This window comes from Fringilla coelebs (assembly GCF_963513975.1).
Source record: "Fringilla coelebs genome assembly, chromosome: 3".
Taxonomy (NCBI): domain Eukaryota; kingdom Metazoa; phylum Chordata; class Aves; order Passeriformes; family Fringillidae; genus Fringilla; species Fringilla coelebs.
The window spans coordinates 27,349,193-27,374,987 of record NC_140030.1 but is presented as its reverse complement, the minus strand read 5'-3'; the positions used below and the strand labels follow the sequence as shown (position 1 = coordinate 27,374,987).

The 25,795-nt window shown below is 35.3% G+C and overlaps 1 protein-coding gene across 1 annotated transcript in view; it reads left to right on the top strand.

Annotated features, from left to right (window-relative positions):
• Positions 1 to 25,795, top strand: part of EYS (eyes shut homolog) — a gene marked incomplete at both ends in the record, with an annotated part of 593,802 nt that overhangs the window by 268,016 nt on the left and 299,991 nt on the right. Inside the window, 2 exons of the mRNA XM_084202609.1 lie at positions 2,428 to 2,552; positions 5,825 to 6,077. Coding sequence (XP_084058735.1) covers positions 2,428 to 2,552; positions 5,825 to 6,077 — 378 coding nt within the window. The remainder of the gene's footprint in view (positions 1 to 2,427; positions 2,553 to 5,824; positions 6,078 to 25,795) is intronic.

Genomic DNA, 25,795 nt, shown 5'->3' with positions numbered 1-25,795 from the left:
TTAAAAGAAAGCACATAGTGAATTGAATATTAATATATTTTGCTGGTTTTTTTCATTCTGAATTTGTCTTAATGGAGCTTAAAAAACTATATGTAAGAGATCTTATTCCAAAAAAGTATGGAAGATACTGAAGCAAATACATGCAGGTGTATAATGAGAGTCAATTTGGCAGTTGATTAATTTGTTTAATTGATAATAAGGAATGACTTTCTAACATGTAAAACTTAAGTCTAAGTATCTTTGGCTTACTAAAGGCTAATTATGTGTAGGACTATGTTGATTACAGCATAAAAATTTTTAGTGACTTTTTTTAATGTCAAAGAGATACTTGATAATTCAGAAAAACACTATAGTTCTGATGTATGAACCAATGAGTGAATTTTTTTTTACTTTTTCATACAGAATTCGTGATATGATCTTTCTGATCTTAAAAAATCTGAGTCATGACCTAACCTCAGTACTACATATCTACCTGGTGCTGCATATGGCCATAACCTTATGCAATATCCACCAATATTAATGACTTAAAAACTTAAAGATGTATTTTTTAGTCATTAAAGTGCTTCACACAGAATACATTGCCAAGACCATTTTTTCCTTATTTTTAAAGCTTATTAAAATAATACATCAAAGATATTTTAATATAGGCATTTTAAAATTGGTCACAAGCCAAGAACTGTGATTGCTGTCTCTGTGCAACATGGAAAGTCTTGGTATAACTAGAGGAAAGTCCTCTGGGGCTTTGGAACTCAGTCCTACAGCTAACATGTTTTAAATACCTCCCAACCCAAGCATGGCTGACTTTATTTTATATTCCTTTTAATAATACCATGTGCTACTAGGGGTGAAAGATCTATAAATCACTCTTCCATTATGTAAAAAAAACCACAGAATCCAAAACAAATACATTAAGTATATACATAATTTTTGTGGGTTTTTTTTTTCATTTAATACAGTCTTTTCCAATGCTATTTGAGTCTCTAAAATGGCTGAAGAGATGAGAAGGTTACGGCTCTGAAAAGGGGTGAATTTGGAGAGGCAGGGGAACCTTTGAGAGAAATAACTTTTTTCAAAGTTGCACATCTGAAGAAAGGGATTAGAAGAAAAAAATATCATCCAGAGAGAGAAAGAAGAAATACCTAGGGAAAAAAATTGGCATTTTTTGCAGGCTTTGACTCTTCACATATAATAGATCTTATATTTCTCTTAGCTTCACCTATAGAAATATGGAGCTGGGATTGGGGATTTTTGGTCTATAAAGGCAACAATGGGAAACAACTGGGCAGATAGTCTGATATACCCCTCAACACATTCCCTGTTGTAGTTTAATGACTGAAATAGGAACAAGGCAGATGATTGCAGCTTTCCAAAAACCTCTAGAGAACAAAGTGAAGCATGTGGTGACAGCATGTGATACCAGGAAAGGGAATGGATTTAGCTCTGACAAATGCATTTTGTAATGGATCACGAATTTTGTCAGCTATTGTCCCAGCAGCAGGCCCCATACCCTTAGAATAGATGCATGTTCAGGTTCTGTGCCTGCAGCTTCAGGCTGTTCAGGTGCAGAAGCAGCATGGAGAGATGTAAACTGTATTCTAACAGCACCTCAGACAGCTCAAAAGCAACAACAGCAGCTGTTGGAATTAATAGCAGGCTCATGGTGAAGTCTTTAACTGGGCAGGCTGCCCTTCTACCAGGGCAACTAAAGCAAGACTGGAATGTAACAGGTGAATCCACTTGACGCATACTCTGAGGCAAAGTCTGAACAATGGCAACTAGATTTGTAGCAGCCAAGGACTGCTAGGGGACTTGTGGGGCTGTTGGGTTCTCTTTGTTAGTTTGCTAAGAAATAGTAAAATGGAGAAAAAACACATCTGAAATGGGCAGTGGGAACATCATGGCAGGAAGTCTGGTGCTCTTCAATAACTAGCCATATTTTACAGAATTCTGGGTTTGTATTTACCAAGCAAATGGACTGATTCCATTTCAGCTTAGCCTACAAGGAGCAAGGCTTAAATTACATGATCTAAAACACAGCTTCAGGATGAGAATTTAGCCTCTAATTTATGGTGTACTTATTTGTAAAGGAGATTTTAGAAAGGAATGTATATCAATAAAATTTCCAGTAATCTGACTAATTAACTGGAATCTCATAGTGTTCAAACACAAAGTATTTGCTCAGAAAATGTCCTCCTCATTGACCTGGTACAGTAATCTCAGAGTTTCTCTTTTAAACTTTTTCCTTTTTTTTTCTTTTTTACTCTGAGAAACCACAGCCCAAAAAAGTTCATATTCATCCCATAATATATCTCTACATATGTGAGAATGGATGATAGTTACCATACCTTTGTTCCACTGACACTCAGCAAATGGATGTAGATTTTAATGAGTCTTACCTTGGGGTTTGCTTTGCTTTTTTTCTGACAGGATGGGAAGGCCTCCATTGTGAGTTGGATGTTGATGAGTGCATATCCAACCCCTGCATACATGGTATCTGTGTTCAGAAGGAGCCCAGCTTTGGTTATTCCTGTTTTTGCAAGCCAGGATTTGTGGTGAGATGCTGAAATTCTTTCTTATCTTTCCTTTTACCTGCTGTTCCACATTGCACAGAAAATACTTTTTCTTTTTAAGCTTGCTCAGAATTGTTGATATACTACTTGAACTAAATGGAATCACAGAAGTGACATATGCCTTATTTAAGGAATTCACCAGCAATTTCTCCCTGTTCCAGTGACTCTTTGTCTACAATTTTGTAAAGATTGTATTTTACCATAAGGGCTTGGTAGGTAAAAATGGATCTGAACAATGCAAATAATCTGACTAAATATACTGACAAACTATCCTGAGAAGGAAAAAACTATTTCATAAAAATTAATACCATTTTTGAAAGGTGGATTTTACAGGGTATTATGGGTAACATAAATACTTCCCACAGAGCACGGTAACAGCTGCCTTTTTGTCTCCTAAAGCAGATTGTCTTTCAAAACAAGGTCAAGTAGTTATGAAGGATACATCACTTGAAGACCATAGTCTTTTCATATGGAAAACAGTTAAATCCTTATGCTACAATAACCTCATTTTTTCCTTAAATATTCATGCTTATCTTACATGAACAATTGTAATGGAGAAGATCAGGTTCACATTTTTTTTAACATTTATGTCTCACCAAAAAACCCCCCAAAAACTTCTGAATACCAAATAAAACCACCAGAGAGAAAGATTAAAATCTTTTTAGAGGAATTATTTTTTCAATTAATGCAAAATTTATTGGTGCAAGTCAGTGTTGTGTGACACTGTAGAGACCAGAAGTACAAATAAACCCAAAAATGGGTTAGAAGGAGGATAGATTAATTGTTATTCAAATTACTCTTCTGAATGCTACCCTGGCCCAGGGAGTCTTTGATTTACTTATTGCCAAAAGTTGGAAAGGTATATTTGGTGAGTTATCAGATGCTAGCTCTGCTTGTTTTCTTCTTGTTTTCTTCCCAAAGTATTCATTAAGAGCTCACTGATGATGGAGCTAGATAGATATTTGACCCATGGGGGCAGTTTTTCTATTACTAGATAGCTTGAGTATTAATTGTACAGTATGTTGCAGAACAAGCAAGCCCTTGCAGAAGGAAAAGTAACAAGCCTTTGAAGCAACTGAAATTTAAGGTGTATCATCTTAGCTTTTTATTCCATTATTCCTTTTTCCATCTTCAGTCCCTCCAATTCCACTATGCTTTGGGAAGAAATATAAAAGTAAGAAAACACGGTGGGGGAAACATTTTTAACATACTTCAGTGTCAAGGATAAGAAGTCATGGTCTAAACACCTCAAGAAGTGTATTTGTTAGGTCCCAATGGGTTCTAGTCCCTAAGCATGAGCAGGTGGAGTGGAAACAGGGAAACTCACAGAGAAATAAGTATTCAAAGAACTCCAGCTACAGAGTGTATGTAAATCTTCTGTAGTCTGTGTCCGTACTGTTACCCAAAGTATGGATCATAAAGCATAGATTGTGAAATCTCTCATAAATTTTCAGAAGAAAAGCATAGTCAGTGGTATATGAAATAAGTGTTTACTTTTTAAGTGGAACCATCTATAGACATATACCTACTTTCAAATACAAATCTGCACAAGCTTAATGATTCCATTCCCCTGTATGGAAACTGTTAAAGCATTTACAGGCACTTTCAGTGCTATCAAATTTATCTATGGCTACTTAATGTACCCTTCATGCACACTGGAGGTTATCCACATCTGCTTTGTTTCTATGAGTCATAAAATCGTAATCAAATGCTCTTTGCCATTAAATGTAGTAGTCATAAAAATGTACTAATCTGTCACAGGAAAGTCAGAATGAAACATAAGTTTTATAGGATTAAGAACGATTATGAGCCTGCTCAAACTGATCATTTGTTCTATGTGTGGAATTAGAAAAGAGCAAGAAGGAAATGCAAGGAAACTGACATATTAATTGGCCTGTTTTTCCTTTGTGCTTTGGAATACCGACACAGTGAGTGATTTTATAAGATGCCATGAATTTTCCAGATAGCTTGTCTGCTTGCCAAAACAAATTAAGTTGATTGAACAACATGAATGTATCAAAATTACTCAAAACCCATCAATTTAACCTCTTCTGTTTTAAACTCCGAATAATTTATACTACTTGTAAAAAAAGTAATTCCAGTTTTCATGCCTACATTTCTTCCTCTCTCTCTCTTGTCCTTCCTATTGTTTCTTAATATCATAAATTAATGTAATAGAGTTGACAGAGATCTCATAAAATCTAAGTTATCCCAAGTTCTGTGTAAATAGTTAGCCACATAGCCATGAAAGACTTTTTAAGTATTTGTCTGAAGGAAACTGTGTAATAAACACATGCTTCTTGAGCTCTAGAGAAGGCTTGGATTTTTTTACATGTGCTCCAGTAGCAGAAGAAGATTCAGTTAGGAATTATATCATGATGATATGTTGTAAGAGATGTATGTCTTCAGGGATGAAATATACATATTTTAAATAGTTATCAAATACGTCGTATCCTTCTAGGATAGCTGTTAGCTGTCTCTCTTCATGTAGCCTATTAGTTCATTGCAACAGAAGTGAAAATAAAATGAACCCAGGCCTGACTTCAGAATATATTTATTTCACACTTCAAGAATGCATTTAATTCACATAATTATTCCTTGCCTTTTTTGCAGACCACTGAATATGATCATTTTTGCTTTATTACTAGGGTGGATATTTCAGACTTCCCATGAATTGCTACTCTTGATAAAAAAATAGGAAATGAATGCCTGGTCCAATTTGAGACTGCCACTATATTTTTTTCTTTTCTAAGCGCTATCTGTGAATGCAAGGTATTAACAGGGAGCTGTGTGCAGATTTGGTAACAACAGACAACAAACAATGGGCTGCAGTGTACAAAAGGAAAGAACATTAGCTTGCAAGTCAGAGCAAGCCATAGATTTTTAGACAGCTAAGTCCTCTGTAAAAAATATTTTTTAAACCTACATTCTATCTGAAGATCATTATTTTAACCAGTTTTTATTACTGGTAACAATATTGTCTTTGATAGTTTGCAATTATAAGTCTGTAGAGAAATTATTTTTCTTGATAATCAGAGTCAAAATGTCACTCAGTTAAAATTTAAAATATGCAACTATACTTTTATATAAGTTCAGGAATATTCTCCACATGATATTTCCTTTTGAAAGTGTAAACAGCTTAATATAAGCAAAAATATTTTAGAATTTAAAAAAAAACAATAATTGTAACTAAAATCACTATGAAATGTAAATTGCCTTCAAAAAATGTCCTTTTTCTGAAAACTCTCTTTCAGGGACGAAGCTGTGAGCTTAATTACAATGATTGCCTTATACACTCCTGCTCCACTGGGTTTCTTTGTGTTGATGGAATAAACAATATCACCTGTTTACCTACTATGCCCCAAAGCAAGAAAATTCTCAGTGAAGGGGCTGAAGTGTTTCCTACTGAAATCTTAGACAATGACCTTCCATCAGCACTGCCTGTGTCTATGGAACTTTGGTCTAATCAGGTCTCTCCTGATTTACATGCAGGAGAAGTGTCCCAAGGTGAGTAGAAAGAGCTTCTGAACAATGCAGATATCAAACTTCTTTCCTTGCTTCTAAAATGGTAAGAATATTGGAAATATATTAATCTTAATTATTAAAATTTTTTTATTTCATATATTCCCTTCTATTTTTATGGTATTTACTCCAACATCCTTTCTTAATTGCATTTATATTTAACTGCAACATTACTCTTTTCTCTCAAAAGAATTTTTCCCTCCATCTTTCACATCCAGTAAGGAAAACTCCACTTTCTTTTATCTGGGTTTTCAGTTTTCCAGAGTGTACAATTTCATATGCCTCATATTGTGTTCAGTAATCTCTGATTCTAATGCCAATCTTCCCTTCTTCCTTGGCTAGTCAGCAGGAGAGAAAGATAATTTGCCTTACTCCATGGGGACTTTGATTCTTTTTTACTAGTTCACATGTTTTCTGTGTGCTTCTTTTTCTGTGCATATAGATGTTTTTAGACTAAAAATATATTGGACAAACCTCTCAAAGTCTCTGCCATTCTAATTGTTTGTAGTGATGTTTTGGGGAAGCCAAAATTTGCCTGTCCTGTTATTTTAAAAACATTTACAAAAAAGTCAAAAGTGGCCTCTTCATTTTACTAAAAATAGTATTACACAGGCATTCTCTTTACAGACAGTTTCAGAATTTTTTGCTTATATACCTCTTCAAAGTGTTTGCTTGTAAAAAAATAAGCTGAGTTCTGTTTTTGATGGGGGCTGAGTTGTTTTGATGAAGGGTTTTTTGTTTGGTTTTTTGGTTGTTTTTTTTTTAATTTTGTTTTGTTTTGTGGTTTTTTGTTGTTGTTTTGGTTTGGTTTTGGGTAAATGAGTTATAGAGAATGTTGGGTTTTGGTATACAGAATTCTCTTGGGATTGACTGAGTGATTGAACTACTTCTGCCTTTTCCTTCACAAGAATCACATACTCATCTTCCGTTTTATGATTGATATTGTCTGACTATTTTCCTTCAAACATCATCTCTTTATAATCATCATTTTCATCACTTATGTTCTTTAAAGAGACAAGCAGAAACTTGACAAAATGATTAGGCAATGTTAAACAGCTGACAACAGAGAAAATTCAACTAATACTGGAGACCAAACTGTGTGATCCAGACATGGAGATCTGTCATTCATGAAATCAGGGTACTTTCTGAAACATTCAGCTGAGTAGTGTATCTCAACTACTACTTTTCACTCACATAGTTAACAGTAGTTCTGAGTTCAAAACACATCTATTTGTAAAAGTAAGTGAGACTTAAAATATTTTTAAAACAGTCTGATCAAGTGCTCTTATGTATATCCTCTTCCTACAAAACCTCCAAGTATAAAGTTACTGATGGATACTGAAAAGTTGTCATTGTTTGAATCCCCTAATGATGAGATATCCTACTTGGTTTTATTGGCACAAGTCACATCTGTGCGAACAGAAATTTGTAAACTTTCAGTGACAAACCATTTCTTTTTACATACCTGTTATCCTATCAAGTTCTGCCTTATACAAGTATATCAGCTATACTGTACTGAAACAAATGACTGCTCTGCCTGATAAAGAACTCACGAGTACACCCTGTTACCTGCACTGCACAGTACACCTGCAGTGGAGCAGGTTCTGGCCTTTATCAGCTGGTGTTCTGTCGAGTTCCTCATTTCTATTCAGAGAACCTTTTTGAGGTGGTGGGGTGTTTTTATACAAAGATAAAAGTGTCTGTCAAACTTTCCAGGTGCTTGGAAGAGATTTATGGTCACCGGCGGCAGCTGATATGGCACCTGCTGCCGTACCTGACACAGATGGCTATTCCTCACCTTCTGCCACACAGGCTACTCAGCAGTAGAGAAGCAGGCTGGAGGCTGCTACAATGCTGACAGGAGATCAGCAACTCAAGTTTCACCTCACTATAATAAGGCTTTTAAGATTTCAGGTGTTCCTTTCATTATACTTATATATAAACTCAGGAGGTATTTGTACCTCTTGAGTATATAGTTATAATATTATAGTATAGGTTATACTATATGAATATATAGTATAGAAGTACAATCAACATTTTTAATGTAAAATAGGTACAGAGAAAAGTATATATCTCTTGAGGTAAAATTTTTTTGTAAGTAGTACAATTAACTTGCCACTTCTCATTTCACAATGAGACAAATGAGGGCTGCATTTTTTAAAAGCATTACTACTTTTAGAACATTGCAACATTTCAGAAATAAATTCAGGGAATTAAAAGGACACAGGAAAACCTAAGAATTCTGGAATTAAGTATTAGGGAATATTGATTGGTTTGGTCTACATTTTTATACTAAACTTTTATAAAACAGAATGAATATCCATAAAGCCAAGGGCAGGTTTTTTGCTTTTCATTCTTTGCTTGAAGGCTGGCATTGGAAAAAAAGACTTTATATCATTGATTTAAAGCACTTAGCCAGAAAAAAGTATTTCTAGACCAGGAAAGATATGTATAAAGGTGCCAAAAGACAAATAAACAAATTTTGTGGGGTATAGAATACAGTTATTTTCCTGTGAATGCTTGCCTAAATAGATTTCATTCTCAGTACGCATGCATAAATACACAGATCAAATTCATACTGCCAGAACTGCCTCAAGTTGTCTCATGAGGTCAAGTTGTCTGAGCATACCACTATGGATTTCCAACTGATCATGATATGACCTAAAAGGAATTTTATTTGCATTTTTTGTTGCTGTTGTTGTTCATGTTTTGCGGAGTTTTGTTAGTTTGATTGGGTTTTATAGTGGAAAAAATAGAAAAGGAACAACAATGCATCTCCAAAAGTAATAGCTGCCCTTATGTTGATACATAAGCAAGTCTACATATATTTTATTGGAAGAAATAAGACTATTAAAAGCCCAAGTGAGAAATACTTTTGGATGAGTAAGATCTTTAATAGACAATCCATAGTAGGAGAAATGTGTCAAGCTGTTAAAAGCTGTTGTACTCGTCTATAGTTACACATTTTTTGTATTTGTTAATAATCTTTATTACTAAAACTTGAGAAAAAATGCTGATGACCCACCCAGATAACTTGCAGTCTCTGAAAAATGGGTACTACGTACTTTTCATATATTTTAGAGTAGCTATTCCCATATGACAATCAGTAGATCCATTACAGCACATTCTAAGATACCTTAAAGTAGCAGTGATCTCTAGAAAAGGGCTATGAGAGATGAGATATATCTGACAGAAAAATATTTTTTTTTGATCTGGTCTCCAGGTGAGCTTTTCAACTGCCATGACAATGCTTATGGCAAATAATTTTTTGTAAATACAGTAATTCTTAGGAAAAAAAAAAATTACTGTTATAGAAATGCTTTCATGTGACCAGAGAGGCTGATTTAAGTTCTTAATCCATATGTTTGTTAGCACTCTGTGAAATTCTGTATGGCTTTTTCCATTTCCCATACTCTGCCACAAAGTAATTGCCCAATAAGCAAGAATTGACAGAAATTGAATGCAGGGAACTCTTTCTTTCTTTCTTTCTTTCTTTCTTTCTTTCTTTCTTTCTTTCTTTCTTTCTTTCTTTCTTTCTTTCTTTCTTTCTTTCTTTCTTTCTTTCTTTCTTTCTTTCTTTCTTTCTTTCTTTCTTTCTTTCTTTCTTTCTTTCTTTCTTTCTTTCTTTCTTTCTTTCTTTCCTTCTTTCTTTCCTTCCTTCCTTCCTTCCTTCCTTCCTTCCTTCCTTCCTTCCTTCCTTCCTTCCTTCCTTCCTTCCTTCCTTCCTTCCTTCCTTCCTTCCTTCCTTCCTTCCTTCCTTCCTTCCTTCCTTCCTTCCTTCCTTCCTTCCTTCCTTCCTTCCTTCCTTCCTTCCTTCCTTCCTTCCTTCCTTCCTTCCTTCCTTCCTTCCTTCCTTCCTTCCTTCCTTCCTCCTTTCCTTCCTCCTTTCCTTCCTCCTTTCCTTCCTCCTTTCCTTCCTCCTTTCCTTCCTCCTTTCCTTCCTCCTTTCCTTCCTCCTTTCCTTCTTCCTTTCCTTCTTCCTTTCCTTTCTTTCCTTCCTTCCTTCCTTCCTTCCTTCCTTCTTTTCCTGTTAGGCCAGCCAAGCATCGAAACAAGTTTTCCATCCTTGCAGTTTCCATCCTTGGAGATATTTAGAATTGAACTGGACAATGTCCTGAGAAACCTGTTCTAGCTGACCCTCCTGTGAGCAGATGAGGTTAAATTAGATAAACTTCAGCAGTCCCTTCAAACCTCAGTTATTCTGGGATTCTGTGGTACCATGTAATGGTTAGGACGGAATTGCCTTTCAGACACTGTTTATTAAGATTCTCAGAATTTACTTCTATGCAAGTGTCTAGTTAGTCACCAAGAGTAGGATTCATCTTACCTATAGCTATCCATTCATTAATCTGTGTAAACTATATCACTGCAATAAATGAAGAAAAATTGCACCATCTGCTTTAGATGTCTGTTCTGGGATAGGATGCAAACTTTTCTCCTTTTCTTAATATATACTATTCTGCTTCTTTGTACTTTTGGTTTTGGCAAAGGAATTGAATATTGCTTTGAATGTTCTGCTTTTGTAATCTATGTGGATCGTAGAGCTCACAAAGGCATTCGAAAGACAAAACCCAGCAGAACCAGACGTGAATGTTAACAACACATCTGCTACTACACAGCAGCTAACTGGATTTACTTCCATTAATTATGGAGAAAAACATACATTAAACAAATATTTTACTGAAGTGTATTTTCGTCCCCCTATTGAGTCACCTACTTTCACTGCCTGTGTTCAATATTTCATTATTTCCTTTAAGACTGCTTAAAATATTAAATATGTTCTGAACATATCACTATTAGTGAAATTGGTACATTACTACAAAGATCTTCATGTTCAGTATTATTTTGTTTAAAATCTTGCTCTGCAAAAATTCCAATTTTGATTACATTATTGGTTAAACGCCCCTAGCATAAACCAAATTTCAGGGTTTTGGATTTTACACACTGCTTTTCTTTATAATGTAATGCTTTTTCAGCTTTCTCCTTAATCAAGTTCTATTCAATTACAGCAGGGTACACTTGGTTTCTGAAAAATGTTGAAACTACATGATGCCTTTGCCTCCTAATCTGTCTTTATCATATTGAATTGTTTATGTTATATTCACTGGATTTGTCATCACTCTCATTATTCCTTTAAGCTTTGTCTTTCATCAGTTTGGCCAGACATCACTATTCATTCCATTGTAATTTCCCTGTTCTCAGTATCTGTAATCATATGCTGGTTTTAAACACATGTTATTATATCTGCCACATCAAGGAGGTAATTACTTTTGACATAGTGAAGTTACTAGCTATGTAGGTTAGCATGGAATTTCATGCAAAGTGATGCTTTGAACACTGATCCATTATTTGTACTTTATTTGAAACGGCTAGAAGCTTTGAACTTGGTAACTTTCCAGACCTCTTTCACAAGCAGTCATTTTCCCTAGAGTTCTGATAAAGAAGACCTAGAAGAGTAAGCACAAGCCTGGCCTACTTCTGGTTTTACTTAAGTGCAACTTGCTGCCCTGCAGGCAAAAGCATTTTGATAATCTGCAACTTTTAAGTGCAATTTTTTACTCTGATTGGTTTGTGCTCAGGCTTCTAAGCAAGCCAGGTATATAGGAAAACCTGTAGGAATTCTATGTAAATGGTTGTCACAACAAAACAAAAAAAAATTAACAAATTAAACTTTCATTTAAAAACTATACATAATTTTATACTTTCTAGATTTCTGTATCAAAAGACATTTAAATTCCCTTTTGAGCTGACAAATATATTCTGCTTTCTAATCATCAAAAGTGTTCTAGTAATATCTAAATGTCTTCTAGGCTATGCATTGTCCATCTGCTCAGAGGCTCATTGTGCTCAATATTCCCAGCTACTTTAAAGCAGAAAGAATCATGATATTGGGACTAAAACTCTTGGCCAATGACAGCAGATGTTGAGTTTCACCTATGAGGGAATTTGAGAACAGTATTGATGCCATTCAGTATCTCCTGTCATTTGGAGTTTCAAAGCTGGTGAGATCTATGAGCATCACCTACTCCTGAAACAGGGAAATATTCAATATCATCTTCTGTGTTTGAAAAATATTACCCTAGTTAACTTCCATATGATTGGAAAAAAACCAAAAAACCCAAAACCAAACACAAAACAACAAAAAATGCATTGACTAGTGCAAGTATTTCTGGGTTAGGGAAGTTTTTTTTTTCCCTGTAACTCAAAAGATTGTCTTTGAGTTTTTTGAATACTGTCAGCATTCTATGTTAAGATTGATTTATATTGTATATTTTTGAACCAACCCAACTATATAACATGTGGGTTAAGATTCCTCAGCATGGCAAGTGTACTGTTTTGAAAATCTTAAAATGTCATTAGTGTAGTGGGTTCTGAGGAACCTAAAACAATTAGGAATACTTTTCTTTGAAGAAGAGAAAATAAAATATATGAGGTGTTCCATGTAGCTCACACTTTGCATTTACATTTCAGAGCAGTTACTGAATTAATTATGCTTTGCTCTTGAGCCTTATTTCAAATATATTGAAAATAAATCATGATTATCAATTTCTGCAGTTTAAAATAAGAAGGGATTTTAGAGTAATGAGAACCTCCGAGTAAGTCTTTCTCTTATTATCTATTTGAAAAAACTATTATTTGGTACAATATGAAAAGTATCCCAAAAGCACAGATTGCTCCTCAGAGGTACTGTTACATTCCCTGGAGCTAAGTAATCCTTAGGGATGATTTAGCAGCATTCAGGAAGTGTTGTAAACGCTGTCAGTTCAGCTTTTCCTTCACCTTCGTTGAGGAAGCAGAGAGGTTCCTGTGTGACTCCCTTGAGCAAGTAACTGCTCACAGGCAGTGGTAAGTTCTGACAGTAACTGGGGTCTGAACCAAAGAGAGGAGCACAACAGGAGGGTTGCACTTTTGGGTTCTAGTGCAAGGTCTCTAGTCCTGTAATTGGAAAACATTGTTCAAAATCTTAGCAACTTGAGCTGTAGTGAAGTTTAGATAATGTGAATTCCTTCTCAGGGGAAAAAAAAAAAAAAGATTTAAACTAAAAACGAATTCTTTTTCTTTGGTTGGGATGTCTGCTTACATGGACATTACAGTAAAATAGAGGAACTTTTGGCTAACCATTATCTATAAGTCTTGGTTTTGTTCTCAGATCAGTCATATGTGTACAGATGTAAAGAGCCTAGTGTGCTTTGGAAAATAAAAGAAGGAAAAAAACAAATCTTCCAAAATGCTATGATATGTGTTTGAAATGAAGTGAGTTGTAGGATGGGGAGGGTAAAAAGGAAAAATCGTGTGATGTAGATGGATGGGGAACATTGTAGGGTTAGGACAAGACAAAACAAATGCATACACAGTGAGGTAACAGGGGATAGGATATTTAGGGGGACACCTTTAGGAGCAAGACTTGAAATAGTACATATTGTTGGCCTGAAGAAAAACAAGGTGCCTGTACTCTTTCTGGGTACCCCTCAGCTTCTGTCAATGTATAAGTCTTAAAAAGTTCTGTATTTACTCTGGTGGAAGCAAGAGGTAATACTTTCTCACGAGTAAAGCAGTATCCCTACTACAGTGTGTCATGTTGCCTCACCATTTTACCTTCTCATTATCTCAAATTTTAACAGCCTTGTAGAGTTGTGGCTTTTGCACCTCAAACCTTTGACCAGAGGGTTTGAGTTATTTCAGGTAGCCAGTAAATCTTTATGTGCAGTTATGGAAAACATAAAATGACTTCATAAGCCAATCCTACTTTTTCTTTTGATGTCACATGGGTCAACATGTCACAAAGATTAAACTGATTACTCAATACTCTTGAGAAAATTGTGCCTGATTAGCAGTAAGCTGCCCTGTGACTTGGCTTGGCCTCGCAGCAATTTTTCATATATAGCTTTTCTTTTTTTCTTCTTCTTGAAAAGAAAGGCACAACACATTTTTCACTATTAGTAAGTACACAGTGTGGAGCTGGAGCAATTTGTCTCAAGTTTTTGTTGTCTTAGCTCTGCTTCAGAAATTAGAGATGCCTTAAATACCTTTAAATGACTGTTCCTAACACTGTCCATTTATGTATAACTAAGCAGTTGCTAAATTCTTGTTTGCAGAAGAGAAAGGCTATGCCTATTCTGCATATCTAAACAGATCAAGAATATACCAAATGAAAAGTTTCATTGTTCTTATGGGCTGGAAAAGGCTGCTCTCCATCTAAATCTTGTATCTTACAGCTTTTCAGTCACTATTTTCTGTTTTGTGGGCTAAAGAAAAAAAAATTATTTAGCCTATCTTGGCATGATTTATTGTAAACATTATTTTTTTCTTCCAAGCTGGGCAGGTGCAAGGTTGTTAATCCTTACTTAGATCATGATTTGCTTTTTAGCAAACTGTCATATATTCAAGTACCAAAGAAATGCTGCAGTTTAAAGTGTCACAAACACTAAATCATATGTCAGCTCAGTCATTGTGTGTATCATAAGCAGGTTTTACACTATTAACTTTAAAAGTGTAATTTGAGAATGACCTTTTAGAGCAATTTGCTGTTCAGAATTTATTCAGTATCACAATAATTAAGTCAGGAAAGTTTGCAGGGGATAAAATATACTGAAGGTAGTCACTTTAGAAATATTAGTTCCTATCCAGTCTTTCAGGATACAAGTAGGATTGAGAGAATAACTTTCCTTACACAGAACAGCAATGGTGTTCCAGCATTGTGCTTCTATCATGGGTAACACTGTGTCTTTAAATCCTGGAGCCAATTTCTCATGCATAGTACAACTCGATTATCCAGCTGAGCGCTGGACATTTGGTCCAGAAGGACACAGTGAGGGACAGTGTGAAAAGCTTTGCTGAAGTCCAAAAAGATTTCACCTAATGTCCTCCCTAGATAACTAGGTGAGTTACCCTGTCGTAGGAGGAAATCCAGTTTGATAAGCAGGACTCCCTGTTCATGAGGCCCTGCTGGCTGTGAATGATGACTGTGTTGTCCTCCATGTGTTTTTCAATACTCCCCAGAATTGTATTTTCCATGATTTTAGTCGGCATTGAAGTGAGACTGACAGGCCTGTAGCTTCCAGGGTCCTCCTTGAAAACCAGGACAACATTTTCTAGTTTCCAGTTAACTGGGACCTCTCTGGAGTTCAAAGACCACTTGAAAACCATCAATTTTAATGGATTATTTTGAACATGTTTATCTTTGTAAATATTGGTAAAAATAATAGGATTTTTATTTGTGACAGGAATTTGATTGCTTTTATGCTTTAAAATAAAAGCACTATGAGGGAAGTGGAATTTTAAACAAAAGACAGACAGAATTACTAGTACTATGGAAGAAAATATAGATTTTTTTTTCATACACCTCAATATTAAAAAAAAAATCTAAACATTCTTTTAAGAATTAACCTCAGCATGACTGTTGGTATCTGTGTTTGATTTGAGGGGTAAGAACTATCCAGTATATATTCCTTTCTCTGTTGAAGAGAGAAGAAAAGTCTCTGATACTGGACAATCTGCTACACATTTCTCATTCTGAAGGACATTTTTCAAATTTCCTATTATGGAAAGCTCTAGTATTTCCTCTGAAATTTAACCTTAGCACCAGGTGTTTCAGTTATTCTGATGTTTTTGGTTTCTGTGGCTTCTGCAAACCCTTTTCATATAAGTAGAATATGTTTCAGACCTTTAGAAATACCATAACTTCCAAATCTGAAAGACCATCATCCTCCAAAAATATAGAATTCTTCCAAGATGCATTGCATCTGATTAGCCCACCTATCTCTCCATGAGTACTTATAATAATTGGAGGAGGGAGCATCAGTACCAGTTTACACACTCAGCTGCAGCTTTTAGCTGTGGCTCTATGACATCTAGTAAACAAGCTTCACATACTGATTTATGTGTAGATTTATGTGACTGTGGTTACAACACAGGTTCTTTTAGGCCAAAAAAATTTATTTTGTATTGAATTGATTTAAGTTCTTTGAAATTAAAAATCTTGAATTTCAAAATTAAAGAATGTAAACTAAGAATTTAATTATCAGGATTAGAAATGGACTTCATTTACTATACTTATTTTTTTAGTGGACTATATCAAAAGGCAGAGGGAGAAAGAAGTGAAGGGATTTAACTTTTTTTTCCACATCATTCACTGAAGCAGATAGGACTATTATTCTACTTATTTCTTAAGTTAATTCTTCTATCTGTGTTATTTTTTCCTTCTAGTAGTTGTTTGCCTTTTACATTCCACCTTTTTCCATAACCTCAAATGTAGAAAGGAAATAGAGTATCAGTGATGCTCTGGTGCTAAGTTACAATCCTGACCACCTCTAAAATTGTGAACCATTAAATCTTACAGCTTTTATTTAAGACTACTGGACAGCCATCCTGTTGAAAGATAGGTTCCTGTTCAAGACTGAAAAAGAGAGCCAAGTTCTATAATACTGACTCATCCAAAATTCCTTAGTTATGGGAGATTTTTTTCACTGTAACCTCACTGGATTTTTTTCCCCATTGAATAGGGTTTCTCAAGATCAAGTATAGAACTGTTAAAATCTGTTATTTATCTTCCATTCACTTAAAGATAGTAGCTTCAGGAATTGTATAAAACAATATGTGAGGACAAGGACTTGGCAAAATTTCAGAATTTACATTCTTATATGGTCAGTTGTCCAGGCGATGAACCATAGTAGCTCACATAAATAAAAGTAGAAGAATTGGTTGGTTAGAAATTCAGCCTTCAAACTTTTGTTTAAGATTTAGATTGTTTGTATTAACAGCATGTTATATGTATTAGAATTACCAACTCCTGGTTAAGAAATAAAAACCACCTGAATCCTCCAACCACAGTATGCAGTGAAAGTTTTACCTACATTGAGTCTGGAGCACTTCAGTATAAATTCACTGTATTTTGCTTGAGCTGCTTCTACAGGCAAAGTGTATATTAGATAATCAGTTAAATCATTTGTTTCAGTTATTCTTCCATGAGTTAGTATGGCTGATCAGGATTTGGCACTACTGGCATAGAAGCTGTGCATTGAATTTTGGTTTAGAATGAAACACACTGTCCTTTACGTCTGCTTTGTCACCTTTGGGTTTAGGTTTGTCTGCCTCCTCCAGCACACATCCCCAAATTACTGCTGGGGTCACAGGAGAGGTCTTTTAGACCATGGGAAAGAAATGGCTGTAGACACCCTTCTAGTTTAAAGTCATGCCCTTTCTGTTTCTGCTCTCTTCAAAAGCATACTAACATGTCTGACACAGCAGTACAGTGAAGCACTTGAACAAACACATTGTTTGGACATCTTGGGACTCATAGAAATTCCTGGGTTTTCATAAAATGAGATGCTGTTGCTTTCCGTCTTTTGAGATGGCATTTGTGCTTCGGGGCATCTTAACACATTTATGAATTTTGAAGTATTAGAAAACATTGCAAATACCAGCCATGCCTTTAGTGCAGTAACAGCTTTGGTCCTTTGCATGTTTTCTTAAGATAGCTAGAACCTTCTTTCTTTACCATATTATGAAATATTTCAGACATCTAAAAAATACTGGCTACAATATGCATTTCTAAATTTGTGTCAGTAACTGCTAGCTTGAACCTACTTCATCATTACTAATATGAGAGTCAGTAAAGGCTCAGAAATGAGAAAAATATGTACATATTATAATCTGCTCTTTCTCAACTGTAAACAATGTTGTAGTTTTTCTCTACATTTTAGAATTATATTTCTTTGTAACCAGTGGATGTCACTAAAATATTTACTTAGATTTGAACATAAATGGTACAACTGTGTGCATAAGTGAGACTTCCATTGAATAGATGAATAAAACATTTATCAAAGGTACAAGTAAAAAAATGAGTACTTATTTCAATTGTTCTGATCATTTATAATATACTTTTAAACTTGCCGGTTCCCATCCAGTAAATAAATAATATTCCAAGAGTGACTTTTTTTTTCTGGTAGTCTCCCATATAGCAAGCATAAAAAGCTTATTGGTGCATCTACATATGGCTGATGTTGCTCTTATTAATTTGGGGCATTTTTAATTTTATATTTAGGTTTCTTGTTTTGGTTGTCTGTGCCTGTTTTGTTCTGGAACATATCCATAATGCCAGATATAAGCAATGTTCACTTGAGCTCCAATGTTAACAATAAGATACTGCTTCAATGCCATTAGCAGAATTCTCATGTGAAAGGCATTTTTTTTACTCCTCAGTGTTATGATAATTATAAATATCCATGCTTCTGTAGGTATACATGTCATAGGACAGCAAGTTCTATGTACAAGCATTTGCTAATGTTTGTAATACTTCCTGTCATGAACTTGATTTTACTGTATGCAAGTTGCAGAATTTAAGCCTCAGCTAGTGGTATATGTTTTGTTACACCATTTTTTAACATATTTGCATGGTCTGTGAGTTTTTCTTTCTAAAAATGTAGATACTTTCTTTATGTATATTATATATCACTCTTATATACATTTTTTCAGGGCCCTAGTGTGTTTAACTAAAAATTGCCTTTAAAAAATGTATTTTTTTTAATTAGGAAAAAGGAGCAAATAAAGTTTCAGTGAGTTATCATTAGAGAAGGTTATTTCAAGTGATTTTTACTGAAGCACCTTTTTTGCTACTAAAAAATCATTACTGTTATTGCTATAGCAACTGTTGAAAGTATCATGCCCCGTTTGCAGGGTAAGCAAGTGTGGGTCATACAAATGATACAGATGTTCTCAGACTTAATTTGTAAAAGCTGTTTAAATAACCACTTCACTGAACTCCAGCACGATAAACATTGTTCTGTATGTTTTAGAGCCATTAAAGCTTAATCCACCACATTTGTAATGAATGGTTAATCATTGCTCTTTATTAATTTCAAACGAAAACATCTCAATACCAACATTTACTGCAGTAAAATAACTTTAGTTGTACTAATAAAACATGACCTTGATGAGATTGCAAAGTATCCACCCACAATCAACATGTTCATTATAAAACTTCTGAATATTTTCTTCTAAACCTTTGCTTCTAGATAATGCCTTACGTTAAAAACTACTTTGGTTTTGTAGTACTGCAGGCTACTATTATATACAGCTTTCACTTATCAATCAGTTAAAATGCCTTTATGCAAGTGTGATACAGGCTTGATTAGGTTATTACTGGTAACTATTTAATTAAGATTTGTGTTAGGCAAAAACTCAGTAAGAGTGACGAGAAAAGGAATAGCAATTCCTCAAGTTCTGAAGCATTTGCCTAATGCATAGAGTCATCTCTGGGAATGTAATTTGCTGGGCGTAATACAGCATTGGCCTATAAAATGTGAGCAACTGCTTACGCAGGTGCATTTCATCTGTGGAAATAAAGCAAAGAAATGACTCATCCTTCTAAGCAGTGGGAGGTAAGGTCAACATGTTTTTGTTTCCCAGGAGATGACAGATGATGAAGTGAGATTTGATTTCATAATTGAAAGTCCCAGCAGGCTCAAAAGAAAAACAGTGCAGTGTTTCAAGGGGAAAAAATATTCTAATGTACTTTAATAGTTGTCAGTTTTTGATTTGTTTAAATTCAGATACGTATCCCTAAGGTTCAAACTTAAAAATAAATAAATACTAACTAAACTTTTAAAAAGCATTTTCCATTTGGGAACAGGTGGTAACTTTATATTTACAATCATTATAATATGTACTTTTCATAAATGTTATTTTTAAGGTCAGATTTTGCAAGAAATTATGCTTCTGTTCTATCCATAAAGGACATTGATTTTTGCTGGTGTAACAAACTGCATAGAGTTCTACTCATCAACACAGAAAGTTGCTGTGTGGGTGCAGCCATTCCCACTGCCTTAGTTTGCAGTGGTGCCTTTAAAGGTCTTAAAACTAGCAGATTCTTAAATGCTTCATCAGAACTCAACTTTTTTTTCCACCTTCAGATCCCAGTCAGAATTTCGGAGACTAGGAAATAAAACCTTTGAAATTAGATGGAGAAAAACAGGGAGTTACATTAAGTGTCTTTTCAGAATAAACTGCCTTTGAATACTGTGGGACTTTCCCTATTCCTGTTGCTTTTAGTGTCTTGACATTTTACTTGAAATTAGATTAAGAGGCTTTTCTTAGGCAGATAGCACATGCTTCTAAATGTAAAATTAAAATCAAGTGAACAAACCTCCCACAATGTAGTAATCAAATAGAAACTTTCCTGCCCTTTGTCAGAAAGTTACAGTAGTATTTACATTAATTAATCACATTGGCTTTTATTTTATTCATGAGCAAAATTATTTTTAATTAGAATATTAAACTCCATTCAATTAAACTCCAAATATAAAACCTGAGTCTACAACTGAATGAAACATCTGATCTTACAGATCACTGTGTGTGACACCTACCACGTATTCTACAATTGCTGTGTCTAGAGACAGGACTGATCAGTAATTACTTTTCTCGCATGGTAATGTTTGGTCTCCTAATATTTGCTTTATAAAGACAAAAAAAAACCATTATAGGCCCATCAAGAAAACACTTATTAGAATCTTAAACTCTGTTTTTGGCAAGACAATAGATTTCATAAGTTACAGTAAATAAAAATTATATTGTAGTCCTAGAGTTCTTTGTGAAATTTGGATTAGATTTTAGCATTTTTCTTTGAAAAAAATTCTCTAGATTGTAATCAGACACATATACATCTCTTGCTTGGATGGTCCTAAAGCTTTCTTTGCTTTTTGCTGAATAAGGATTTATGTGTCAGTCAGCAAAACCTGTTAACAATGCCATTATGTCATGGTATCAAACTAGAAATTCTGCTTTTCCCACTTAAATCTCTACAAGATACTTGCACGTGTTAGTGATTGCTTTTTAAGACCTTTAATTCTTTTCTTAGAATGATCTAGTTCTTCTGTGAGTTCTTGGTTTTTTCATTTGGCCTTTTTGCTTTTCATTTCCCCAACTTTGTATCAACTCTCTGAGTACACCAACCACAATGCTAGAAAGTTATTCCTTTCTGACAATGTATGAAACAGAAGGAGAAGAGAAATTGCCCCTGAAAATGTGATTGTAGTTTACGAAGCTGATTATAAAAATGCTATATAGCCAAACTATAATTCATTCTGAACTGTTTTCACTTTTGAGTTTGTTTAAGAAAAGGAAGCATGTCCTAATGAGAAGTGGTAAGAATTCATTCAGTGCCAGTATCTCTGTGGGCAGCTGCAGCAGCAGCCACAGGCTGAGCTCTGGGACAAGGAGCCTGAGTGAGAGGTCAGGAATCGCTGACCCTTTTCCCAGCAAAGGGCCTGGGGAGCCGTGGCCTGGCCAGGGGAGCAGGCACCCAGAGACACTGCAGGGTTCCAGACATTCCCAGGCCTGGCCAGGGGAGCAGGCACTCACAGACACTGCAGGGTTCCAGACATTCCCAGGCCTGGCCAGGGGAGCAGGCACTCACAGACACTGCAGGGTTCCAGACATTCCCACACCTGGACAGTGAAGGATAAAAGCACAGGGGGTCCTTTGTTCAGGGTTCCTCCTCAGAGGCACCAGCTCAAGCTGGTTGTCTGTTATTTAGTCATTGCACCAAGATTAAATGATTTTAAGGATGGTTCATCTGAGACTCTGCTGTGGGAAACCTGGGCAGGAGCCAGCTCAGAAGCCTGGAGTGACGGTGTGAGAGTGGGGATGCAGCTGCAAAGGGGCCTCGGTCCCAGCTCAGGTGTGTCAGTGTGACTGACAGAGTGGCTCCTGGAGGGATGGCAGTTTCCTTAACAAGAAGCATCAGTAACTTTTGTTTTTCCTAGGCAAGGTACCAGCCCTCATTACTGAATTTATTTCTAATCCTTCATACTTCAACACTTAAATTTAACAGGAAAAAAAAAAAAAAGATCAAATAGTACCAATGTGTAGATTTTCTTAATTGCTGACAATGATCTAAGCACGAATGCATAGTTTAAAAATACTGTCTCAGAATTTTTTTAGAGAGTTCCAACTAACAAAATCTTGCCTTTTCACCTGAATTCTTACTGAGTCTGAAAATCTTTGCAAACAAATGTGTAAAATATCTGAGCTGAAAAGTGCAAAGTTAGCCAGGGGTTCTGCAATGGGGGTACCAATTCCTTGACAGTCAAAGTTGTCATTAGGATAACTTTCTAATTTGCATACTGTCTGTTTTCTAATGCAGAAAAAAATATGATTTAAGAAACTTTAAGTGTAATATAAGGCATATTTATTGAATAACATAAGAAAGGCACCTAACTGTGAGATTAAAGTAAAACACACACATCTTTCAAGTATTTGCAAAGCAAGGGATTTAATGAGAGAGGGTTTTTTTTATCGCCAGGATCCATAACTTATTTGTTACTTTCCTTATAACTTTCTTCTGCTCGGTATGATCAAAGAGCAGTCTCCAAATTAGCTAAAGTCTGCTTGATGTTTTATTGTTTATAAGGCACACCGACTGTGATGCCTCATGGTGTTGATTTAATCTCCTGTCACTTCACTTAGCAGATATCAAGTATCACAGACAGTCAAGGTATAAATTTACACTTAAAAAGAATACAAGCATTTAGGAACTCCTATGCAGTGCAACATGCTGGAATATGCCAGGGAAGGAAGGAGGATGGAGCCTCATCAGCTAAGGCTTGTCTGGCCATGCTTTTTTATCACATTTACATTTGCATTTAAAATGTGTTTATGATTTGTGGAAACAGCTCTGGAAGCAGAAATGGAAACCAGTAGTCTGTTCTGGCTCTTCTATTCACAGAACTAGAAAATTGGGTGCCCTCCTCTCTGAATATTTAGTGCTTGTTTTTTACAGATCAAAAGCAGCCATGATAGAGATTATCTGTCATTGTGGAGTACTTGGAAATGGACTCCAAAAAGTGCTTCAGGAAACTAGTATGTCTAAGTATTGTCTAAATGAAGAAAATTAAAGATGATGAATTCTGAAACTGTTAGTCTAAACAAAAATATAAGGCAGATCAAAAAAGCTTTTAAGAACAACTAGCACAATGTGTCTTATCTATCAACACATTTTTCCTCTGTATTTCAAGAGCAGGGTGTCAGTGAGCAAGATTGATTAAAAAAATCAAGAAGCCAGGGACATTACAGAAAAACTTTACATCTTTTTGCACTTTATTATGTCGTTGCTTACAAGAAACTGAGGACACGTTTAGGTTGGATTCCTTTTTTGTATGTGAGTGTTAAAAAAATCCATTTTTGGAAAATAAACTATATGAGTGATAGTTGAATACACAGAGAAAATGAACATTAGAAATTTTTGATGTCTTCAATGACAAGTCAGTTTCAGGCAAGACACTAACTGTGATGACAGAAAAGGTTTTAGGATACCTCCAGGAAGCTACAAGCCATAAGACTGATGTCCTGCTGTATCAGGTAAGGTAATAGAAATAATATTTAAGAATAGAATTGGTGAACACACAGCTAAATATTACCTAGTTAGGAACAATCAATATGTTTGGTTTGGGGTTTTTTTTAAAGATAAATTCTACCCTAAAACTTCTTGGCAGATTTGGAAGAGTTAGCTGCTGTGTGAAGAATGGATTGATTGAAGCTGTTTAAATTTTCAGAAGTCTGCTGCTGAGTCCCATAAAACAGATTTTTAAGGAAAAGGAGCAGCTAGAGGGTAGGAAACAGTAAGACAGTAAATGTTTATTGTAGCTGAAGATCAGTAGTGAAACTCTGTAAGCCAGTAAGATTTTTAATGCCTTGAAAATGGAATAATCAGTGGAAGGAAAAACAGTTCACTGAGAAAATCAAGCTGCTCAGTTGAAGAACTGATTAACTAGATTAGTAGAAAAAGTTTTAGGATACTGTGGGATTGTACTCTGAAATGGCATAATGAGTTGGACAAATATTTGTAATGGTGCACAGGTACAGAAGGAAGATTAAAAATTTCTGACTTGTTTTACAGTGACAGACTAAGGAGCAGATTTTTGAGTTTGTGCCTGACATTTGTACATCAACTTAGCATAGAGTAATCATTTAAAAAAATCCCAAATCAAATGCTAGAAACTATTAAGAAAATAATTGAATATTCTGTAACATCAAAGATACAGTAGAGATGCTTGTATCTTGAATGCTTGAAGTTTCTATCTTATAGAATAGAATACTGACTTATCAGAGAAGATCAAATTTATTAGTGTGAGAGGCATCAAAGCTATATCAGAGCTGAAAAATAGTAGGAGACTAGCAGAGAGATTTGTATGTTTGGTCTGTTCTTGCCTTTCTATAAACATTCATTTAAAGGACTTCTGGAGAAAGAAAACTCCTGAAATCAAACAGTTGTCACACTTCTTGTGATAAAATTTGGAGTTTCTTCCTCATTATGACAAAAATCTTGGTTGGTTGTCATAAATCAATGTTAAACAAAAAAAAATAAGAACAAGCCATTTTGGGCTTGTCCAAGTGCAATTCGGTAATTAATTTATTTTACCTTGACATGCCAACATAGTCTGTTCCTTCTGCAGTAACATTAATAGTTTTATAGTTTTGCTTCTGCTTTAAAGAAGACTTGTTTGAAAGCCTGTTACTCACTTCCTTTAAGATCCTTGCAACACTGCTGTGAACAATTGATTATATTATACTCTCCCCTACCTTTATTTTTTTTTTCATGAGTAGTTCAAAGAACACATAAAATCAGTTGAAGTCTATTCCTAGAGATAACTTCTGAAATGGGGATTTTCACATGGCAGGACATATGGCTTTATTGTTTCACAAGTTGATTTCTTCTCTCCCACAGCCCCTGGAGCAGAAGTTTCCAGGCAAGTGATAAGAACTTGGAACAAGTGCTCCAGGAGTCTTGCTCTTAACCAACACAAAGATTAAGAAACTGAAAAGTGTGTCATGAAACCTGGGACTTATTTTATTTTCCTTTTCTAAAAATTTGATCTTGTTAGAGAAACAGAGCTTAAAATTTTGGCTTCCTTGTGACAGCAAGAATGTAGTACTTGTCCCAAGTCTTGACAGCTGTTGAGATACAGTTAATGTCAAAAAAAAGCTTATGTTCTCTTTCCCTGCAGAAAATCCTGCAGAGTGAGTTTGTCTAGTGGAAAGGGATTACAGAGAGTTAACTCAGGCAGGGCTAGTGAAACAATTGCACCACATAGAAAATTTTGATATGTTCGGTCACTTAAAGTCACAAATTTATTATGCCAATTAGGTTTTTTAAAAAAATAAGCCACAAGATAAAATCATCATGTCAGGTTTGAAAGTTACAGTAGCTATGCTGGTTTCAGTATTTCTTCTGAAATTGTCCTTGACAGCTGATGTGAGTAAACCTTGTTATATAAATCATTATGAGCATTTTGAACTCCCTCAGGGTTGTTACAGAACTGTAGATGAAAAGGGCTTGCTCAGTCAAACACAAACCTGTTCTTCAAGGTTTGAGGATTTCTACTGAAATCACTTTGGAACATGGAAAGCAAATGTAGCTCTTAAAAACAGCCAATAAACTATCCACACCTAACAAAAAATACTCTAGTGTTCCCACTCTTCCAGGATTTTTTTGGTCTATTTGAAGAGTTACTGATTTCCTGTTTGTCTTTTATGTTTATTTCATAACGCGTCTCTGCTCATCACAGAGTCATAGATTCACAGAATCATTAGGGCTGGAAGGGATCTCTGGAGATCATATAGTCCAATCCCACTGCCAAAGCAGGGTCACCTGGAGCAGGTGACAAAGGAACACATCCAGGTGGATTTTAAGTGTCTCCACAGAGGGA